The 23768-nt window shown below is 41.6% G+C and overlaps 1 protein-coding gene across 4 annotated transcripts; it reads left to right on the top strand.

The window, feature by feature from the left end:
* Positions 1-1006: 1006 nt before the first annotated feature.
* On the top strand, positions 1007-22267 carry ANAPC7 (anaphase promoting complex subunit 7). 4 transcript variants are annotated; one of them, XM_059676756.1, is made up of 11 exons: positions 1007-1209; positions 4145-4331; positions 5957-6076; positions 9352-9463; positions 9768-9921; positions 11281-11423; positions 13126-13243; positions 13960-14156; positions 17767-17991; positions 19588-19738; positions 21431-22267. In XM_059676756.1, exons 1-11 carry the CDS (start codon positions 1010-1012, stop codon positions 21618-21620), a joined length of 1797 nt encoding a protein of 598 aa, XP_059532739.1. In that variant the 5' UTR covers positions 1007-1009; the 3' UTR covers positions 21621-22267. The 4 variants fall into 4 exon arrangements, with proteins under 4 accessions (XP_059532739.1, XP_059532740.1, XP_059532741.1 ...); XM_059676757.1 differs by having other exon boundaries at positions 1056-1209; positions 4215-4331; XM_059676758.1 differs by lacking the exon at positions 1007-1209 and adding an exon at positions 7847-7886 and having other exon boundaries at positions 4215-4331.
* The last annotated feature ends 1501 nt before the right edge of the window (positions 22268-23768 follow it).

Genomic DNA, 23768 nt, shown 5'->3' on the forward strand with positions numbered 1-23768 from the left:
CTTGCTAATCCAATATGTAGGATAAAAGTCTTTCTTAAATACATTAATATAATTAAAAATATTAATGCATTATCTTTTTGTATTGTACTATCAGTTTTATTTTTCATTAAAATTGTACTGGCATCATTATTTCGATGAAGTTTAATAAAATAATATTCCACTGTCTGATTTTTCTCAGGCCATTATTAGTCATTTCAGGATTATTACTGAAAGTAGGTTTTTTTGTTTGTTTGTTTTGTAAAAGTGAGGGGTGGCCAAGAGAATGACAAGTCACAGACTGGTAGAAAATATTTGCAAAACACGAAGCTGATAAAACAGACAAACACTGTTGCCCAAAATATACAAAGAACCCTTAAAACTCAATAGGTAAGACCATAATCCGAGTGAAAGATCAGAAAAGGCTCTCAACAGAAACCTCACCAAAGAAGGCAGCTACACAGGTGGACTAGGGAATTGCAAATTAAAACAACACATATTAGGATGGCTAAAGCTCAACCTCGCCTTGCCTCACTCTGAGCTAGTGATTCATTTCATTGGCCCAAAGCAAGCCCTTCACCCAAGTGAAGCCCGGCCCGCGCAGGTCCGCTCCACAGCCCAGAGGAGGGGGCGTGTGCCCTCAGCCCGGTGCGCCTGCGTTACTAACAGCAGTTAGGACTGTCCCTGGCGCCTGATTAAAATACAGCTGTTAAGGATCACACACAACCTACGATATTAATCTTTATTTATCATAAATGTTTAGACATTATTATGAATTTCTGAGACACGCAAATTCCTCCCGTATTCATTTCAATTGAGCATTTACTACACTCAGGTGCCTTTTATCCCCAGCGCACTGTAAGCCCCCACTAAAGGGTGCAACTTAGCATAATGACGCGGCTTTCGCTAGAACAAAGCAAACCGAAACCCAAATCATTCCACCTGAAAGGGGGCGGGGAAGAAACCGAGGTATTTATTCAGGCAACTTCAGTAGTTGCCTATTTTCCTGGGGGCGGTGCCACTGGTGGACCCGATGGACCCAGCCGCGACCGCCATTTTGGGGTCTTCCCTGAGGATCTCCTACCGGCTTTTCGTGCCGCCGCCACCGCTCCCCGCGGCCTTGCCGGGCAGGATGAATGTGATAGACCACGTGCGAGACATGGCGGCCGCGGGGCTGCACTCCAACGTGCGGCTCCTCAGCAGCTTGTTACTTACAATGAGTAATAACAACCCGTGAGTGGAGGCGGGGAGCGGCCAGGGGCTGAGGAGAAAGCGGCGCCCGTTGGGGAGCGGGGGCTGAGGGGGCCTCGGGACTGCGGGAAGGAGGGCCTCCTCGCGCGGGGCCGACTGAGGAGCGCCGGCGGCGGTCACTGGGACGAACTCCCTGCGGGGAACGTGCCGAGTGGCGGCGGCTTCCAGAAATGCCAGGCGGGGGCTCTGAGGGCGACCCTGGCGAGGGTGCCCCGGAAAGTTGAGGGCGTAGGGGTTTCCTGAGGTCCCTGCTGCCGGGCACGGCGACTGTCACGTCGCCGGGCTGGTTCCTCTCTTCCCGAAGAACGTTTTCTTCTTCGGCGAAGCGCAGAGGCCCCGCGTCTCCTGCTTTCGTACCGTCGGCCCGCGTTTGGGACGGGCTTTCCCCGCGGAGGGTGTGAGCAGGGCTCGCTTCCTCGCCCCGGCAAACCCCTGGGAATGGAGACACCCCGGGAGGAGGGAGGGGCCCCTTTCCTGTGGTCAGAGCTGCCTGGTATGGAGTCTGAACGACGGCCGGCAGAGGCGCAGGGCTCTCTGCAGCCTTGAGGGCGTCAATATCTTCATTTTAAGGCCCTGGCCGGGGCCGGCGAGGCCAGACACCTCCCTCCCCAGTGCGCTCTCACGGCCCCGGCTCACGGCGCCCCAGCCTCCCTCCCCGTCGGTTTTTTCCGACACTGAACACGCCCGGCCGGTCCTCAGCTCAGGGCGTTTGCGTTGGTCTTTCTGCTCGGGGTTCTTCCCGTAGACCCGCCTCCTCGCACAGGTTTCAGCGCAGATGTCCCTTCCCAAGAATTCTCAGCTCCCCAGAGTTGTTCCTTCACCCTTACTGTCTATCCCTTTGCCCTGCTTCATAGTCTGCGCATCACTTTACTTTTAAAAAACGGAGATGTAATTGACATGTAACGTTTATATTTTAATGTCAGGTGCACAGCGTAATAATTCTGTATCTGTTGTGATAGGAGCACCACAATAAGTCTAGTTAACATCCATCACTACATGTAGTTACAGGTGGGGTTTTGTTTGTTTGTTTTTTTCTGGTGAGAACTTTGAAGATCTGTATTCCACGTCACCCTGTTAAAGAACACATCTCTTAACTCCTTAGGAGGTCGGCCCTGTGCCTGTGTACAGTAAGCACGCAGACATTTACTGCACGTGCGAAAGGAGTGCATGCAACCTTAAGGAGGTGAAATACCCGCTAAGTTCTCACGTCTGGGAAGTGGAGGAGCCATAATGTCTGGATTTTGGTCCTTTTGACTCTAAGGGTCTCCATTCTGACCAGGACAGCCTGCTATCTCTAAATGGCATTGTAATTAGACAAGAGGCCCCGTGCCCGAATTCGTGCGTGGGTGGGGCCGGTCCAGCCCCTTCAGTGTGTGGGGGGCTGTCCAGGGGGAGGGGCCGGGGCAGTTGGTGGGGCAGCCCCGCCTCCTGGTTGAACTCCTGGTCCAGGGGACAGTTTGCATATTACTCTTTTATTATGTAGGATTTTCTGCTCAGGGTGGGCCCATTCGCAGTTGGCCTGCTCGTGATGCTGTATAGGGCAGAGAAGAAAGGCCCCTTGGCTGCTTCCAGTGCAGCTGCTCTCCCGTTTCATTCCCATCTGGGTGCTAACCCATCATTTTGCCACTGTCCCCTTAGTGTTGACAGGGAGGAGCCCTGGTGTGCCAGCCTTCTGTGTTTATTCTGGAGCCTTTCACTTGGTTCGGAGTGATTTGTCAAGGAACAGTTCCCACCGTTGGGAATTTGTGCAGGAGTTGGCCATTGTCCTTGGTTCTTGAAGGTGTTACAAGGTAGTTAGAAGCAGTCTGATCCTCTGACTAGACTTCTTCATATTATATTAGGTTAAACTGGCAGTTAACTAGTTTCCAGAGGCATTTAGATTCTGACCTTTATCATTTATATTTTCAAATTTCTTACTGAATTGACAATACAATACAGTAAAAAAAAAATTCGAACAAAGCAGAAAGGGTCTGCAGATAAGTACCTGTCCCTGAGTCTTGAACCTCACCCCACCATTTCCCTTCTCCAGAGGCAAACAACATTAAGTTTCTCACATATCATTCCAGAGATAACGTAAGTAGGCATGTATGTTATATAAATGTAATATACATAAGTATCTAAATGCTTCCTGAGTATAGTAACATTTTCTGTCCAATCTTATTTCTCATTAAATACACTGTCCTAAAAAAAAAAAAAAAAATACACTGTCCTTAAGCCCCTGAGACTTAATATAAAAATTCAAGTGCTTATAAAGTTTACTTTTGTGTATAAAATAAAATAAAAAACCTTTATCAAATAAGACTAATCCTCTTTCTATCCCACTCTATTTCATTAGCTTATCCTCTTCTATTTCCATATTTCAGTATTTCTATTTTCTTAAGGATTTGAAGAGTTTTCAGTTCCCTACAAACCTTTTCAGTACTTTCCTAAAAAGGATTCAACTGATGAACTTTCTCTTCTAAGTTTTCAACCCTTCTTTGGTAATACTATTTAAATCATTGTGATTGTTCTTCTTTGTCTTATCCTAAAAATTGATGTTAATATAAGAGAGAATGGATATCAAACTGTTAAATTAAGTCTTAGGTTAAAGGAGAGGAGGAAAAAGTATATTGCATCTCTCTTTGTACACCTTTGTAGAGTTATACAAAGAGATTTAAAGATATCATTGCTTTTATAGTAAGTAAAGGAAATATTGAAGGCAGTTTTCTAGATGTGTTGACCATATTAGCGTAGAGTATGCCTCATCCCTCTAATTTTAGGAACTAGCACTTAAGGCACATTTATTTTTTTGGAAACTGTCATTACATAAGGCTTTGTGCTAGGCTTGGACACTAAGAAGGGACACTAAGGGCAGGCATGTATTTTCTAACATTTCAAAAACAACCCATGTAGGGGGTATCCTTTCTTTGTTTTCTAGTGAGTTATTCTCCCCATCTCAGAAGTACCAGCTTTTGGTGTATCATGCAGATTCTCTCTTTCATGATAAGGAATATCGGAATGCTGTGAGCAAGTATACCATGGCTTTACAGCAGAAGAAAGCCTTAAGTAAAACTTCAAAAGTGAGACCTTCAACTGGCAATTCTACATCCACTCCACAGAGTCAGGTAATTGGAAATACAAAGTGTGATTTTGGTGGGGGAGGGCTGGGAACGAGAGAGACTGAAAGAATTTATAAGACTGATGTGGAAGATGTAAAATAAAATGTAATTTTAAAGGGGACTTGACTGGAGAAACAAAGATGAAAAACCACTTAGGTGAAAGAATGCATCCAACCAAGCATTTAGGGCTAAAAGCAAAATTCACTCTGGATGAATCTAAAAATGGAATTAACTATGAATTTTCTGGGTTCTAACCAACGTCATGCATTGTTCCTCTCTTTCATACAAACAGAACTTAAAATCTAGTGCTTTTATAATGTTAATGAAAATATAACTTTAAAATGTAACTCAAATTTTACGACTGTGAATACCTGGGGAAATATATGAGAAATCTGAAAATTCCTGCCAATTTTTGATAGTTGCTTAAGAATTAGTTAAATAAATGAAGGGGGGTTATAATTTTACCATTTGGTGGAGCCATCCCATTGCTAAAAATTAACCATATAGTAGACTCACAAAAGATTTATAGGATATATAATTAAGGTTGCTTATTGCAGAATTGTTTATAATGGTAAACGGAAGCAAAAGTGTTCATTAGTTAGGACTAGTTAAATTATAGTTTAGCTACAAGATGCAATATGATGGAACTATTAAATGAAAAATGAGATAAATGTATGTGCTAATTTGGAAAGCCTGTATATATTAGTAAAGAAAAGTTTTGAAGCAGTGTGTTCAATACTCCCTGTTTGTGTGTGTGTTTGTTGTTAATCCTCACCTGAGGATATATTTTTTCCATTGATTTTAGAGAGAGTGGAAGGGAGGGTGAGAGACAGAGCGAGAGAAACATCTATGTGAGAGAGACACATCGATTGGTTGCCTCCCACACACACCCTGGACCTGACTGGGGCCAGGGACCGAACTTGCAACCCAGGTATGTGCCCTTGACCAGGAATTGAACCCGAGACCCTTCAGTGCATGGACCTGTGTTCCAACCACTGAGCTACACCAGCCAGAGCAATTAACACATTTTCAAGGTTGATCCATGTTATAGAATTAATCAGTTCTTCATTCCTTTTTTTCCCAAATAATATTTCATTTTATGGTTATACCATATTTTAACTATTGGACATTTGAATTGTTTCCATTTTTTGCTTATAATTAACTAGAGGCCTGGTGCATGAATTCGTGCATGGGTAGGGTCCCTTGGCCTGGCCAGTGATCGGGGCTGATCAGGACCAGCTGGCCAGGGGGAGGGACTGTGGGAGGTTGGCTGGCCACGGGAGGTTGGCTGTGGGAGCGCACTGACCACCAAGGGGGCAGCTCCTGCGTTGAGCGTTTGCCCCCTGGTGGTCAGTGTGTGTCATAGCTACTGGCTGGTCATTTGGTCATAACGGTCACTTAGGCTTTTATATATATATATATATATATACATATATATATATATATATATACACACTGTTATGAACATTTGTGTGTAGGCTTTTACTTGGATATATGTTTTTAGTTCTCTTGGCTGTATATATAGGAGCAGAATTGCTGGGCGATAGATATTATGGTAACCCTATGTTTAAGATTATGAAGAAGTACCATAATGTTTAATATTTTGAAGAGATGTTTTCATTTCCTCTTAGTGTCTTCCATCTGAAATTGAAGTGAAATACAAAATGGCTGAATGTTACACAATGCTAAAACAAGATAAAGATGCCATTGCTATACTTGATGGGATCCCTTCAAGACAAAGAACTCCCAAAGTAAGTTGAATTAACAATTTGTTACATCATTTTCAACTCCCCATTCCTTCCACCACTCTTCCTTCATTCATGTTTTCACTATACATTAGAGCAGTGATTCTCAACCTTGGCTGCACATTAGAATCATCTGGGAATCTTTTTAAAATCCTGATTTCTGGGCCTCATCCTCTGGAATTCTGTTTCTTTGTTATGGGGTGGGGCCACAACATTAGTAACAAAGAAACAGAATTTCTGGAGGATGAGGCCCAGAAATCAGGATTTTAAAAAGATTCCCAGGTGATTCTAATGTGCAGCCAAGGTTGAGAACCACTGCATTAGGGAGTCCATCTGAACATTTTACTCTTGCCTCTCTCTGGTTTTCACTTTGTTCCCTTGTTAGAGAGTTAAGAGTTCAGAGAGGTAGAAGAGTGCCTTTCTTCTGAGACCCTGAAAATTCAGCTGATGAAAATGGTAGCTGGAGAATACAAGTGCTTATTCTTTGTTTTTCTTACTGTAGAAAAGAATGAATTGCAATACACTTCCAGGTGGCAACAATACTGTTTTAGAACCTTATTTTTTTGCAATGTGAATGATTTTATTAATCCCTTCATTTTCAAAATCAAGTCTACAAGACCCTTTTGTTCTTATTTGTGTGTGGGGTATGTATTTGTATTTGATTTCACAACATATTGTAGTGAATAGGACATCTTCAACTGAAATCAGAAGATCTGGCGTCTTGTCTGAGTTTTGGGCATACAAGCTGTAGTGTGTACTTGGGCAAATTCCAATCTGAACCTTATTTTTTCCCCTTATTTATAAAATGAGGATAATAATACTTTTTCTGCTAACTTTTGGAAAAACTATGTTTATGTATGGGAGGATACTCTTTAAAGTACTGTTCTGTACGGAGTATTATATTGGACATCTTTGATTACGGGTTTTTGGGTGTGTGTTTTTTTTAAGCACAGTTTAGAAAAATAATGCAAATCCTTGCTCTTAGATTGAATTCATGTCAGTATTTAATATTCTACCATATTCTTTCATGTCACCTGTCTCCCTCACTTCATGAAAAACTTTTGTGTAACTTGTGCTTAATAGTGAAGGATTTTATCTGTAAGATGCCTGTTTTCATCCTACTGTCCTTAAAAGAAGAGGAATCTAATCAGTAAGGACCTAGTGTATTTAGTTAGTGTTTTTTCACCTAAATGTTGCTAAGTTTTAAAAGTAACCAATCAAACTTGATGAGAATGTGTTTAAGCATCTCTTCATAATGAGAATGTATTTACGATTTTGAATTTTTATAATTAAGCTATTTCCCCAGTATATTTTATGGTGGTGGCTGCTATTAAAAACATTTGGAAGCATGTTACAGACTACTCTGTCTTAAAATAAGCTTGAATGCTTATATATTAACTTGTGTTCTGGTACCCTATGAAAGACTTACCTGAAGAATAATTTTTTCATATATGAAGAATATCTTTTGAAAGATGCTGTTTTCATTATAAACTTTGAATTATACCTGTTCATTATCTTACTGGAAATGCACCATTATTTCCTCCTTAATGACTTCAAGGAGTTTGGGGACAATGAGTAATGACAAAGAAGCTCAGTTTTGTGGTATCCAGCACTTTGGTGTTTACTGCTATCATTTTAAGAGGGACTAGAGGAATCTGCATTTATTAGGAGTACATATTCTTCATTCTGTAGAGCTATTATATCCAGGAGCAAACAAAGATGTGTGCCTCAAACATAAACCTATAATATTTACAGTTTTTCTTTCTTGTCCGTTAGGGAGTTAACTGGCTTCTCAGTCTGTGTACAGGACAAGGAAGTGAGTCAAAATACGTCTAAATGAACGTCTGTTAATGTATGGTAAACACCGCCACACATTCCTTCACATTTTAAAGGAAAATTCCAGTGTGAGATTATTATATCTTGGTAAATCTTTGACTTTTAAGAGCAAACATATAACATGTAATTTCTCAGTTTTTAGAAAACGATTACTGCTGTGTTTGTAACTGGTAGAATGTGGCTTTGTGATGTTACCAAGTAAGTATCTGCTTTAAAAATAGTTGATTTTCTCACTAGGTAGTACTCAAAACTCATTCTTTTGAAGTGCCAGGTAGTTTAAAGGGAATTTTAATATTTGTTGGCCCATCAGTCATGATTTGTTAATAATAAGCAGTCAAGAAAGGTTTTTAAATTTAAACCTCTTTTTAAGTATAGATACTAATACTGGAGTTTTCCTTTAAGTACCTTCTTTTGCATTTCAATATAGCCTAAAATGGAAAAATCTGAGGCCAAATAAAAAATAGTTTTATTTCTAGTATTTTATTATTTCATTGTTTGAATCAGTATGGATTTATGCCATATTAGATTGTTTTATATACTGTAAGTACATAATTGGAACAGATGTTTTTCATCTTCAGACCCATTCTTTTGAGTAAATATCTGGAGTACGAAGCTACAGATTGAAGAGATTGGGATTGGCTTTTTTACTCTTGTGCCCTCATGTTGACTGCTTCCTTAGGTTAATGATCTGGCAAACTCTGTGTTGTGTTATGATCTATTTTAAATTGGAATATAAAGTTTTGCAGAATTACATATTTAAATTGTGTTATTTAAATAGTATAACTAATCTCTGGATCATTGTTTTTTTTAAAGGTCAGAGTTTGATTTTTGTAACATAACTTTGATGAGTCAGACAATACCTATTGGTCAAAGCTTTAAGCATGAGAAAGGCTAGAGTCTAGCTAGCTGCTAGACTAATTGTCAGAGAGAAGACAAGCATTGTGCTTTTGGGTCTGTCATTTCCTTTTTGGGGAAAATTCATCTTAAGTAGCTATGTTAAGAATTCCTCACTTCTGTGGCTTGATGTTAATTGCATTTAAAAAATGTAAACTTGAGCACTTCTAGAATAGTTCATCTTCTGTCTTAAGACCAAGAAAGAATCAAGGTAATTAGAATTCTGTAACATTTCTCAAATGAACGTTACTCCCATTTCCAGAGGCAGCATCTTTGGTCCAAATACTATTGGACCTTTTGGTTGGGTAAGTGAAAGTAATTTGATTTTCCTTTTAGAAATGGGAGGACATAGGAAAAGCAAAGGTGGTAATTTTCAGTTTGGTTTGATGAATGGAGTTGATCTTTGTTTATTTCCATGGAGCTGTGGGTAGATTTTCTAGTAAAAAATAAAGTAGTAGCTAGTAATAAAAATCAGGACCTAAATTGATGGTGAAATATTTTCTTTGCAATATACACTTAATCTTATTGTCTTCTGTTTTTATTTATTACAGATAAACATGATGCTGGCAAACTTGTATAAGAAGGCTGGTCAGGAGCGCCCTTCAGTCACCAGCTATAAGGAAGTGCTGAGGCAGTGCCCATTAGCCCTTGATGCCATTCTAGGTACGGATCATTCTCTGCCTTAGAGTGTTTACTCTCTAATGTAGTAGTTCTCAATCTTGGCGGTATACTAGAATAGTTTTATTTTTCCAAAAGTTTCATCTGTAGATGGTGATTTAATAGATTACCGTGGTCATGTATTTCACTGATCAAGAAATAATAAATTATGTTTGTTCTGTCATATGCATCTTGATTCGAATAGGACAGAGTTGCCTTTAGCCCATGGAAAGGGTAACCTGTTGGTTATTACATTGTAGAAGAGAGATGCTATGCCTCACTTTCTTTTTCCTGCTTTCTGTTGGGTTAGGTTTGCTGTCCCTATCTGTAAAAGGTGCAGAGGTGGCATCAATGACAATGAATGTCATCCAGACCGTGCCTAACTTGGACTGGCTCTCTGTGTGGATCAAAGCATATGCTTTTGTGCATACTGGTGACAACTCAAGAGCAATCAATACCATCTGGTGAGAGCCACAAAATTACTAAGTGTTCTTGAAGCCCATTCCTTGTAAGGAGGTCTGATATATCTAAATTAGCAAAACAGAAAAATTAGATGCTTATCTCTTGGTGTTGCAGCCAGTTGTCCCTGGGCTTTGTTAGTCTCTTAATGTACCATATGGTCCCAAATGTAATAATCTCTGCTGAGCACCTGTTAATTGTAAACTTGGACCGAGTTTAGCTCTGTACTTGCAAAAGTAGTAACCCTTGCAAAGCAAACTGCCTTTGTGTATCATGCTTGATTGAACCTGGAAGACATCTTTTTGCATGCCCAGAAGCGTAGTTATTGCAGCATCTGATCTGGGTTGTGTCCCTAGGACTGGGATTTTCTTTCTAGTCAGGTAAAGTCCAAGGACAAGAGACTGGGATTTGTGTTATGCTGTCATTTGGTTGAGTATCAAGTAGCTGTCATTTGTGAATAATATATTTTTAAAAAAATATATTTTGTTGAGTTTTTACAGAGAGGAAGGGAGAGAGATAGAGAGTTAGAAACATCGATGAGAGAGAAGCATCGATTAGCTGCCTCCTGCACACCCCCTACTGGGGATGTGCCTGCAACCAAGGTACATGCCCTTGACCGGAATCGAACCTGGGACCTTTCAGTCCGCAGGCCGATGCTCTATCCACTGAGCCAAACCGGTCAGGGCCATTTGTGAATAATATTACATTTAACACCATATAGCATATTTTGTCCACTGAAAAACTGCAATCAGTTATCTATAGGTAACAAGAGATTTCTGCATTATTCTGTATATTTGCTATCTTATCCTATATAACTTTTTTTTTTGAGATGTGTCATTGCATTTAATTTTTTTTTAAATTTGCCAGTGATATGTTGTTGTTTTTTTGTTATGTATATTTTATTGATTTTTTTACAGAAAGGAAGAGAGAGGGATAGAGAGCTAGAAACTTCGATGAGAGATGAGAGAGAAACATCGATCAGCTGCCTCCTGCACACCCCCTACTGGGGATGCGCCCGCAACCAAGGTACATGCCCTTGACTGGAATCAAACCTGGGACCTTTCAGTCTGCAGGCTGACACTCTACCCACTGAGCCAAACTGGTCAGGGCTGCATTTAATTTTTATGTCTAGATAATACAATTTCATTATTTTTAAATTGTATATTTTAACTTTTAGGTATAATTTTTTTTTTAAATCATAAGCTTAGAATAAGGAAACCTAGTGTACATTTTGTTTTTAAAGTTTATTATGAAAAATTTCATACATACACAAAAGAAAATAGTACCTATATGCCCGTCACCCAGACTTAACAACCAAGAGGATTTATAGCAGGTTTTAAGGTTCACTGTTTAATATCTTAAAGTTCACTAGAGAAAAAGTCATTATTACGAGATAACGTGGATCTACTGGGAAGCTTAGCAGATCTGTACTTCAGAGCTGGAGACAATAAAAACTCTGTCCTCAAATTTGAACAAGCACAGATGTTGGATCCTTATCTAATAAAAGGTAAGTAATTCTTGGGGCAGGGCAGAAGTGACAATAGAGGGGCAGATCAGGAAAGATTGAAAATGTAGCATGATCTTCTGATTCCAGTTATCATGGACATAGTTTGTAAAATTTGTTACAGTTGCTATTTACCTTTCTTTTGGTCCTCATGTGTCTCCAACACTTGGGTAATTCCATGTGAGCAGTTGTTTTTGCTTCATTCAAGTGTCATCTCACCACAGATCATTATTTAGGTTTTTTTTTTGTTTGCAAGGAGTTATAGCCTCTCCTTATGATCATAGGCTCTCCTTAAGATTTATAGATTTATGATGTGCCTGACTGAGAGTTTGGATGGCATCCCCAGAACCGTAATGTCTTTTTAGGAGATTTATTTTACTCTGTCCTTAGTAAAGGGAATAAATGAACAGATGTTAAGAAAAGGATGACGTAAATGAAGGAAGTAATTAGGAGTGAAACAACAACAAAAATTATTGATCTGAAAGGAGATGCAGTTGAAGGAGTAAGCCACAGGCACTTCTAAAGGATGACTGTGGGGTGACTGTCAGTAAGTGAAGGGTGTGTGCTCAGGAATAGCAGTAGGAAATAAAGTCAAATAGAAGGGCTGAGGTCTGCTTGTAAAGACCCCAAAAAGGCCATCAGAATGACCTTGTTACAATAAACAGTCTTGTAGACATGTAAGCCACAAGAATGACAGAGCAGTGAGAGGAAAGATGAATTTGTTTGTTAACGGTCTCCCTCTTGCCCAGTGCTTATTTCTCTTCTCCAAGCTACCCATGACCATAATGAAAATGGTGTTTTAGAAATACTAATCTGGTAGTAGTCAGCAGCCTGGAGTTGGAAGCTCAGACCAGAGTCGGGGCCAGCAGGGAATGTTGCCGTAATCTTGGCTTGAGACACATTTTCCTGGGAATCTGAAGGGATAGTAAGGAATGGAGGGGAATAGTGTTAAGAGACGAGTGACAAGAATGGAGAGCCCTTTTTATAGAACATGAGAGAATGAAGAGTGTGTGTGTGTGTGTGTGTATAGGGATGATTTTACATGAACTAGACTCCAGAAAGAACTAATGCTTTTTCTGGAATAGGCTAACATTTTTTCAAGACCAACTGGCATATTAAGTGTGTAACCCTGACTGTGCCTAGACCTCTTGGAAGAGAGAACTTACTTGATACCTTTTTTGGGCCTTTCTGGTTGAGTTAGGATGGCTGTAGTTCACACCACAGGATATAGGGACAAACAGTTCCTGAAAATAACAGACTTTTAAATTGGGAGGTAGGTCCTACTCCTTTCCTTTTTCTTTAGTTTGTATGTGTTTTTTCTTTTTTAAAATATATTTTTATTGATTTCAGACAGGAAAAGAGAGGGGTAGAGAGATAGAAAGATCAGGGATGAGAGAGAATCATTGATAGGTTGCCTCCTCCACACCCGACATGGGGGATCGAGCCCACAATCCGGGAATGTGCCCTGACCGGAAATTGAACTGTGACCTCCTGATTCATAGGTCGACACTCAACCACTGAGCTATCCCGGCTGGGCTGTTGTTTTTAGTTTTTATAAATCATTTTGTTGGGAACTGGGAATGCTGATGGAAGGAGCTCATGATGGTGGAAAGGGCTCAAATCCTAAGGAGCTGGGGCCTCGGTGTGGGCTCTGAGGATGGTGCTACCTTTTATAAGGGAGTTTAAAGAGCCTCTTCCTTTCTAGGAATGGATGTATATGGCTACCTCCTGGCACGAGAAGGGCGGCTGGAGGATGTGGAGAATCTTGGCTGCCGCCTTTTCAATATTTCTGATCAGCATGCAGAACCCTGGGTGGTCTCTGGGTATGTTTATGCGCTCCCCCTTCCCCCACCCCCCCAGTTTCCAGCAGAGTCTTTGGGAATGTGTAGTTCTTGAATAGGCTATAGCTTGAAAACACAGGTTTAAGAGATAATAAGACTTGGATTCGAATTATGGTCTTTGACTTTAGACACGTGATTTACCTCTTAAATCTCTGTTCTTTGGGAATCTTGCATGATACCACTACACCAGCAGCGCTTAAATCTCTGTTCTTTGGGAAACAAGGACAATACCGCTGTTTCATGGGGTAGGTATTAACTGAGATAGTGAATGCATCATGCTCAGCACAGGAGCTGCTGTTTTGTTATTGACCTGGCTTTATAAATTCTCTTGAATGTCTCTGATCTGATAACGTATCCAGATCATCAGGTTCTCCTTCCATATCAAGATTTCTCCTTTAAAAATAAATGTTTAGTAGATATTTTTGTTTCGTTCTTTCACTGATAGATTAAGTGTGGTTTGTAATAAGAATCATGTAGAGGGCCTTCTATGAAGTTTCTTTACATAGGCATACCTTGGAGATACTGCAGGTTCCACACCAACTAACTCAATAAAGCGAGTTTTATAGTATTTTTGTTTGTGGAAGATCTTGCCTTCATTTTGCAAAAAACACAACACTTGTGAAGAACAACAAAGAGCAATAAAATGTGGTATGCCTGTATTGTTCTCTCGGGTAACTTTTGTTTGTTTTTTTCTCCAGGTGTCATAGCTTCTATAGCAAACGCTACTCTCGGGCCCTCTATTTAGGAGCAAAGGCCATTCAGCTGAACAGTAATAGTGTCCAAGCTTTGCTACTTAAGGGAGCAGCACTCAGGAACATGGGCAGAGTCCAAGAAGCAATAATCCACTTTCGGGAGGCTATACGGCTTGCACCTTGTCGCTTAGACTGTTATGAAGGTAAGATAAAAATTATAGATGACAGTGTGAATCTGTAGGTGTAGCAACAGCACTCAGATGGAAGGCTTTGTTAGGCTGGCAGTTCCCAAACTTGGTTGTACTTTGGAATCCACTGGGGGAACTTTTAAAAGTCCTGATGCCAGGTTACTCTAATACAGCGGTTCTCAACCTGTGGGTCACGACCCCTTTGGCGGTCAAACGACCCTTTCACAGGGGTCGCCTAAGACCATCCTGCATATCAGATATTTACATGACGATTCATAACAGTAGCAACATTACAGTTATGAAGTAGCAATGAAAATAATTTTATGGTTGGGTCACAACATGAGGAACTGTATTTAAAGGGCCAGAAGGTTGAGAACCATTGCTCTGATACCATGTAAATTAGAATATTTGGTGGTGGGAGATAGGTATCAGTGTTTTTTTTGAAGATCCCAGGTATTGCTAATGTGCAGACAAGTTTGGGAATCACTGCATTAGGCACTTTAAATTTAGGGCTTTTGCTGGACTTTTCACTTCATACTTTCAGAATCCATTTCTCTTTGTTTTGTTTTTTGGTGATGGAGTAAGTAGAGGTTAATTTTTTGGTCCTTTTTTTGGGTTCTCAAACATGGACAACTCGTTAGTGTAAATCTCTCTGTGCCAGCAGTGTGCTGAATCACTTGGTTATTATAGGTCTTTAGTCTTTTTCACAGTTGCCTTACATTGGGCCAGAAATATTACCCATAGCAGTGGTCGGCAAACTCATTAGTCAACAGAGCCAAATATCAACAGTACAATGATTGAAATTTCTTTTTAGAGCCAGATTTTTTAAACTTAAACTATATAGGTAGGTACATTGTTATTAACTTAATTAGGGTACTCCTAAGGCTTGGGAAGAGCCACACTGAAGGGGCCAAAGAGCTGCATGTGGCTCGCGAGCCGCAGTTTGCCGACCACTGACCCATAGGGTAATCCATATTCATATGATGGTGGTGTTGTGGGAATTGGTAGGTTCATTGTGACTTCAGAGTGGGCTTGATCAGGGTCAAACTTTGTTTTGTTATGTACTGTTTTAAGTTCATGTGAACTGACCCTAGGAGTTCAAAGGAGTTGTGCCAGCTTCTGCAGTATTTGGTGACTCAGTCACAGACTTTGAAATAGCTCTTACAAAATGCAGTTCCTCCAAAGCATATTTTTATATGAAAGAATTTAAAAATAAACCCAAGAGTATAGGAGTCATTTACTGTTAACAGGAAGATGAGTTCAAATTTGAAAAATAAAATTTGGAAGTGGGGGTAAAAAAACAAATTTTCCTGTGTGGATTACTACCCCAATAAAATTAACAAATAAAATGTAAAATAAATAAATAAAGCCGAAACCGGTTTGGCTCAGTGGATAAAGCGTCGGCCTGTGGACTGAAAGGTCCCAGGTTCGATTCCGGTCAAGGGCATGTACCTGGGTTGCGGGCACATCCCCAGTAGGAGATGTGCAGGAGGCAGCTGATCGATGTTTCTCTCCCATCGATGTTTCTAACTCTCTATCTCTCTCCCTTCCTCTCTGTATAAAATCAATAAAATATTTTTAAAAAATAAATAAATAAATAAATAAATAAATAAAAACAAATCTGCTTAGTCAGTCAGAGCTATACCTATGTTGGATTTGTTCTTAAAGAAACCCCAGCAGACCAAGCTTTTGGTTTCAAATTAAATTCTTAATCCTGAGCTATAATGTCCCTACCTCTCAGCAGCTTTTATCATGCTAATTCCTTTGTGCTGCGTGCCTGACTCACCTGAACCCAGGAATGCAGTTGAAGAGCTTGGACACAGGCTGGGAAGAGTTGTTGGGGGCAGAGGTTGTTCCCCAGCTGGCTGGCCAGTGAGGCTTCAAGGGCTGCCTTCATTCAAGTTACCATTTGGAGATTGGATCAGGGTGACTGGTCATACCCTCTGGTGCTTGCAGCCTCCAGTCTAGCTTCTTTTACTGGTAGGGGCATTCTTTCCATTTCCTTCTGACATTCCAATGGGGCTTTTGCAGGGAAGTATAACTTCTCAAGTAGTTGCAGACTACTGTATTCTGACTCTAACACGTTGCCCTTAAGAGTTAGGTAATTTCTGGTTAAGTACCATAGTGTGTGGTGGAATGTGCTAGGGTGGAGGAGTATGCAGAGAGAATTAGCCGGGGATTGTGTGGGTTTGGGGTTTAAGCTGTTTTGATGAGTGCTTTGTGCCAAAAAATACTTCCTCTGTTTTCCTCAACTTCTTGAAGAGTTGACTGTATTTGAAGTGTCCCCATAGGACACCTATCTTGCTGTGGGTATGAAAAGAGGCAGAAGCTGCTAATCTTGGTATATTCAGTCCATCTGATGAAGCTCTTTCCATCTATTTAGGGAAGTCCTCAGCAAATGCTTTTGGGGACTGTGTTTCAAATGAAAAAGTCTTCTTTTCTCCTTGGGTTGCTCCCAAGGGCCTTTAGTTTGTAGAACTGGACATTCACTTTTTTATAGGAGCTTAAAACTAGGACATTAAAGGTGATTGAACACAGTGGAAATTAACAGCTTGTTAAGAGACAGGGAAACCTGGTTTTGTTAGAAACATCTGTGACTGTTTCAGCTAATGATTAGTGTCATATTTGTTTCTCTAACATTCAGCTGGGCTGCATACATGCTTCAGTTTACTTAGCCGTGTTTGTTACCTTCCTAACTGAAGGTGCCTTCGAAGTGCAGGCTTTTTCCATATTTGTGAAGTGCTCTGGGGACGAGCACTTTTTAAAAATATATATATTTTATTAATTTTTTACAGGGAGGAAGGGAGAGAGATAGAGAGCTAGAAACATCAATGAGAGAGAAACATCGATCAGCTGCCTCCTGCACACCCCCTACTGGGGATGTGCCTGCAACCAAGGTACATGCCCTTGACTGGAATCGAACCTGGGACCTTTCAGCCCGCAGGGCGACGCTCTATCCACTGAGCCAAACCGTTTATGGCAGGGACGAGCACTCTTTACTCCATCAACATAACGTCCAGTCTAATCTCACCATCAAAGTTTTCTCCTGGCCCTAACCGGTTTGGCTAAGTGGATAGAGCATCGGCCTGTGGACTGAAGGGTCCCAGGTTTTGTTCCGGTCAAGGGGATGTACCTTGGTTGTGGGCACATCCCCAGTAGGGGGTGTGCAGGAGGCAGCTGATCGATGTTTCTAACTCTCTATCCCTCTCTCTTCCTGTCTGTAAAAATCCAATAAAATATATTTTATTTTATTTTATTTATTTATTTTTAATATATATATATTGACTTTTTACAGAGAGGAAGGGAGAGGGATAGAGGGTTAGAAACATCGATGAGAGAGAAACATCGATCAGCTGCCTCCTGCACACCTCCCACTGAGGATATGCCCGCAACCAAGGTACATGCCCTTGGCTGGAATCGAACCCGGGACCCTTCAGTCCACAGGCTGATGCTCTATCCACCGAGCCAAACCGGTTACGCTAAAATATATTTTTTAAAAAAAAGTTTTCTCCTGGCCTGCCCCTGGTCTGAAACTTTGAAGGTTTATTATTTGGAAGGCTGTCAGAGTGGAAGCATGGCTTAGAATGGTAATGTGGTTGAGCTTTTTATGTTTTATATTTTTCAGGTCTCATCGAATGTTACTTAGCCTCAAACAGTATTCGTGAAGCAATGGTAATGGCTAACAATGTTTACAAAACTCTAGGAGCAAATGCACAGACTCTTACCCTTTTAGCCACTGTTTGTCTCGAAGACCCAGTGACACAGGAAAAAGCCAAAACTTTATTAGATAAAGCCCTGAACCAAAGGCCGGATTACATTAAGGCTGTGGTGAAAAAAGCAGAACTGCTTAGTAAGTGTATTTTCTTTACTTCCCTGTTCATCATTCATTGTATAAAATCTTATCTCAGTTGGTTTCCCCAGTTCAGCTGGTTACAGGTGATCAGATAAGTGTGTTCCTTTTGTAGTAGATCTGAGCCCAGATGAATTGGTTTAGCACAACCAAATGTAGCTGGCTTGGATCTGCTTGAATCGGCAGTGACTGACTCTTGTAGAGCTATATTTGGTTGTTACTTGTTCAGCTCACTTTGATCCAGTTTTAGTTGTCCTGAACCAGTTTGGGCTGAATATAACTGGTTTGCACCGACTCAAGCTGTTTTGACTCATCTGGATTCTCTTAACGATTTCCCTTTTAGCCTTGTTTATTTTTTATTTTATTTATTTTTTAATCCTCACTCGAGGACTTGTTTTTATTGATTTGAGAGAGATAGAAAGAGAGATACTGAGACATCATTTGCCTCCTGAATGGGCCTACTAGGAATTGAACCTGAAACCTGGTATGTGCCCTGACCGGGAATCAAGCTGCTACCTTTTTCTTTTTATATATTTTTATTGATTTCGAGAGGAAGAGAGAGAGAGAGAGAGAGAGAGAGAGAGAGAGAGAAACATCAGTGATGAGAGAGAATCATTGATGGGCTGCCTTCTACACATCCCACACTGGGGATCGAGCTCACAACCTGGGCATATGCCACCAGGAATTGAACGGTGATCTTTTGGCTCAACCACAGCCACACTGCCTGGGCAAACTGCCACCTTTTGGTGCAGGGGATGGCACTCCAACCAACTGAGCCACACCTGTCAGAGCTAGCCTTTTTTCTTTTTTTAGTTCCGATTTATGATGAACTCCTGGATTTGGGCTAGTTTGGCAAATAAAATACATGCTCGCTTTTTATTTGAACCTAGGTTAATAGTACCTTTAAAAAAAAATCAGAACCCAAACTGCAGATTTCCTAATGGAATAGGAATTCAGATGAGCTTGTTCTTATTTCCTGCCACACCACTTTTTTCTTGAGGACATCTACAAGTAGATTGTTGGATGGTGATCAGTGTTGTGGTTTTTGTGTATAAGACTTAAGATGGGGCCCTAGCCGGTTTGGCTCAGTGGATAGAGCATCAGCCCTCTGACTGAAGGGTTCCAGTTTCGATTCTGGTCAAGGGCATGTACCTTGGTTGCAGGTTCCCTGGCCCTGGTTGGGGGTGCGTGTAGGAGGCAACCAATCAATGTCTCTCTCTCTCTCTCTCTCTCTCTCTCTCTTCCTTCCACTCTTTAAAAATCAATGGAGCCGAAACCGGTTTGGCTCAGTGTATAGAGTGTCGGCCTGCGGACTGAGGGGTCCCGGGTTCGATTCCGTTCAGGGGCATGTACCTGGGTTGCGGGCACATCCCCACTGGGAGATGTGCAGGAGGCAGCTGATCGATGTTTCTCTCTCATCGATGTTTCTAACTATCTCTCTCCCTTTCTGTAAAAAGTCAATAAAATATATTTTAGAAAAAAATCAATGGAAAAATACCTTCGGGTGAGGATTAATAACAAGAACAACAACTTGAGATGGGAATGTATTTTCAAAATGTTGGGTAAGTAGGAAAATGAGGGTCTTTTTTTTTTCAGGCAGAGAGCAGAAATACGAAGATGGGATTGCTTTGCTGAGGAACGCACTAGCTAATCAGAGTGACTGTGTCCTGCATCGGATCCTAGGAGATTTCCTTGTAGCTGTCAATGAGTATCAGGAAGCAATGGACCAGTATAGTATAGCACTAAGGTAGGCACTTAGCCTCCTGGGGGGAAGTTTGATGAGGGGTAGAGAAGGCAGGGAACTATGTCACAGAAATTCTGAAACACACACACATTGTGCCCACGGTTGCAAACAGAGTAATAATAGAGGAGGAATTTGTGAATTCATGACTTCAAAAAATTTTTTTAAAGTATATTAACATTAAAGAATGGTTTCACTCATAATCAGCTCACACCACTATAATTTCTGTTTTCATTTGTGTAAATCATCTTCCTGGCCTTGACCACACATATACATATTTTTATAGGGTTATATGTAGTATATATTTTATATTCTGCTTTTTCAAATCAAAGTATTATGAGTACTTTCCCATGTTTTTACCTACTGTAGTAGTTAAGAACTTAAGCTCTGAAGTTTGGTTACTTAACTTTCACCACCTGTTATCTTGGGCAAGTTACTAACAAATTTCTTTGTCTATATCTATCTACCGTACTAGGTATTAAATGGTTAAATGAGGATTAAATGATTATTCCATGTAAAGCTCTTAGCACTGTGCCTGGTACGTAGTAAATACTAAATAAATAGAGGTATTCTTACTGCTTAGTACAGAAGTGATTTCTTTGAGGGTTGTCTGTGTGTCTTTAAGGTCATGGTAAGGCCTGTCTTTGATTGAGTCTGATCACATTCATTTACTTATTCAGCAGTTGAGCACCACTCCTGTGCCCGGCATCTCAGTAACCACTGGGCATGCTGCAGTTCCAGTTGCTCTCAGTCTCAGACGTGCAGACTGACGGATGCCACGTGCTAAGTGCTTTCATAGCAGTCTCTAGACGGCAAGGTGGGAGTACAGAGGGTGGGGAAGCCCTGGATGTGGGTGAGAGCTGTGTGGAAGGTTTTAGAGAAGAGGAGATGATACAAACCAATCTACAGGTATATTAGTAGGAACAGGATTCCCACATGGGTTTTGTCTGTTTTTTTGGAAGCCCAGAAGCAAGTGAGAAAATAAAATGCCAGACTTTTATTAGAGGTGGGATTTGTTAGAGGGTGGACACCTGCTGGCTTGGGTGATGGTCACAAAGAAAAGAGGAAAGATTGCTTAGGAGCCAAGTAAATAAATGTTCTTGAGCTTCTGAACTTTGGGTGCTTTTGCACGTGTAATGGCTCATAGCTATTAAATTGAATGCTCAGATAGGGGTTGCTTTGGGTCCTGGGGTCTAACCTAGGAGTTGACAAATCTGTTCCATGGTAAGCATGATTTTGGTTAACTCCTGCAGTGCTGATACGTTTAATTATAAGAACATGGAACAATTTTATTCACAGGAAAATAAGTATTTTTTGTAACCTTGTAGCTTAAAAACCCAATACTGTTAAAGTACATTTGAATTTTTCTATTAATGGGTGTTTACTACTTTTTTATTTGTGTTATCTGATAGCTTCCTCTAGCATAGTGCTAGGGGTAATGTGTGAAAAGGTTTAAGAAATCAATGAAGAAAAACTCAAATTGAGGATTCTAAAAATTAGGACAAGATTCCTTTTTTCACTTCTAGTGGTGGACTCCCTTGATCCTGCCTGTGGAACTGGAGTTGTTTGGAGAGGCCAGGCGTTAGCAGTTTCTCTGTGACTGGGTGGTCATTTCACTGGTGAGCCAGGAGATGACACCTCAGCCAGCAAGAAGCAAGGCAGAGATTCAGGCCTCTCCTTTGTTTTGTTGTCCCCTAGTTTGGACCCCAATGACCAGAAGTCTCTAGAGGGGATGCAGAAGATGGAGAAGGAGGAGAGTCCCACGGATGCCACTCAGGAGGAGGATGTGGACGACATGGAAGGGAGTGGGGAAGAAGGGGACCTGGAGGGCAGCGACAGTGAGGCGGCCCAGTGGGCTGACCAGGAGCAGTGGTTCGGCATGCAGTGAGGCAGGCAGCAGCTCCGTGGCCACACTGGCCTGCCCTGCTCTGAGCACTTCCGTGGACTGAAAGAACCGTAGGAGCCCGCTCCCTGGGAGGACAATGATTCAGCATGTGATTGCAGCAGGGGGTTCTGCCCCCTGGCTCCATATTTCTAGTAGTGACTTCATTTTTTAAAACTGAGCCTGACCAACCTTCCATATAAATCCATCCTTCCCTGCTCCAGCCAGGGAGGACTGAGTGAGCCTTCTGGGAGGCCCACAGATATGCTGAGACTTCTGGGACAGTACTTTTTATATAACTACTCAATCTGAAGGCTCGATGACTAGACAGTGTTTTGTGTATGATGATGTGGGTGGGTTTGAAAAGAGTGACCTGTCACCCAGAGCAAGTGTGTCAACTCCTGACTAGGACAGCTACACGGGTTGGCCCTTTCAGAGAGGGTTCCTGTCCCAGAAATCATCATCCTAGTAACCTTGCTTCCTTCTGCAATGTTAGTAATGCCTTAAGCTGACAGTTGCTATTTTGCAGAACAATTTTCCTACTTGCTAATCTGGTAAGATGCCTATGAACCTGGGCCAGATCTGAGAAAGAGGTGTGACCTAGAGCATGAACACCTGGGGTAATTAACTAATAAAACTTTTCTATACAGTAATGGTGTTGGGTTGATCAGAATGGAAGCCCATTATAGATTCTTCTCTTTTTCTCTCCCTCTCCCTCCCTCCCCTCCCTCTTTCCCTTCCTCCTTTCCTCTCTTCCTCCTTCCTCTCACAATGCGTTGTTTCAGTCCTAAAATTATTTGCCATAAATAGACTCCCTTTCTTACCAGAGTGTTGGAGCCAGTAGGATTGGGAACCTCAGGTAACACTGAGCTGGTTCACTCATTTGCATTTTCTTATTGGTGAATTTCCCTGGGGAGAGTCTTTGGCCAGATTTTAGACTGTTTCGGTCTGGCTGTCAGGAGCTCTGAGGTTGGTGTCTGGTTTCAGCATTTGCTGTGGGGTGAGCAGAGGGGTCATTCCCTCATACTCCTTATTTAAGAGGTGATGTTTTTTGACAGTATAGGTAACCACGAAGTGGGTTTGGGGGTGGCACAGCTAACCTCAAATTCTCATTAAAACAAACTTGGTCAAAGGTGATGTAAAATATGAATTTGATGTAAAAGGAAAGTTCTGTTCTAAAGTGTATAGTAGTTTAGGAGCTCAGAACATCTGATAACTGTAATTTTAAGTGGACAAAAAGTTACTGTTAAAGTATCTTTCAGTATGAGAGCCAGGGCCTGGGCAGCATCATTTGATGGAGCAGTTTCTAAAGAGCCCAGCAGGCAGGGGGGCCATTGCAGGTGATGGTGTGGCCTGGAGACGTCACTCATTGGCCTCAGTCTCACTCCGGGATGCAGCTTCATGTCCTTCCTCAGCTTGCCTCGAGCAGCCGTTATCATCAGTGCACTGGGAGGAAAGGTGGAACCTCTTTGCCACTCCCCTGACTGGGGGAGAGAACCCAGCCCCACTCTCTCGATCTTATTTTTGCTTGTCAGTCTCATCACCATGACCCCTGAGATTCCCTCGGGTTCAGGATGTACCTTAGTGCCCAGGCCCTGTGCATACCTTCCATCAGTACCCTTGAGTTTCTCCCTTTTCCTGGGCTGGCCCTCTCTGCTCTGCTGGGAGGTCCTAGATCAGTCTGCCTATTCCAAGCCCCTCCATCCCAGCATCATCCGGGGTTAGATCTTTAAGGTCCCTCCCACCTGCAGCTCCAGTGTTTCTACCCTGACAGGTTCCAGGTGGAAGAGGCAAATGAAGCTACATCTTTAGAGCACCTGACATAGAATTGGGAATACTCTTAGTCCACATCAAAGAATGGAAAGAGTTTGACCTGGAGAGTGCTGAAGATCTCAACTGGTACCACTACCACTATCACTTATTCTCACAAACAGAAAAACTTTATGTAGGCAGGGAGCTGGGACAGAATCAGGCTGCCCAGCTCTGGCTGTTCCACTGAACCATCTGCTAGGAGACCAAGCAACCTGATAAGGAGTGGCCTCCCAGGTGCCTTCTGGTGCCTTAGAGTTTCACACAGCCAATATGGGGATGTTTTAACTGATTCCTATCATTCTCCTCCCTTCCCCCCTATTGTTTGTAGCACAGGTGTGGAAT

This window comes from Myotis daubentonii, chromosome 19 (genome assembly GCF_963259705.1).
Source record: "Myotis daubentonii chromosome 19, mMyoDau2.1, whole genome shotgun sequence".
In the NCBI taxonomy this organism is placed as follows: Eukaryota; Metazoa; Chordata; class Mammalia; order Chiroptera; family Vespertilionidae; genus Myotis; species Myotis daubentonii.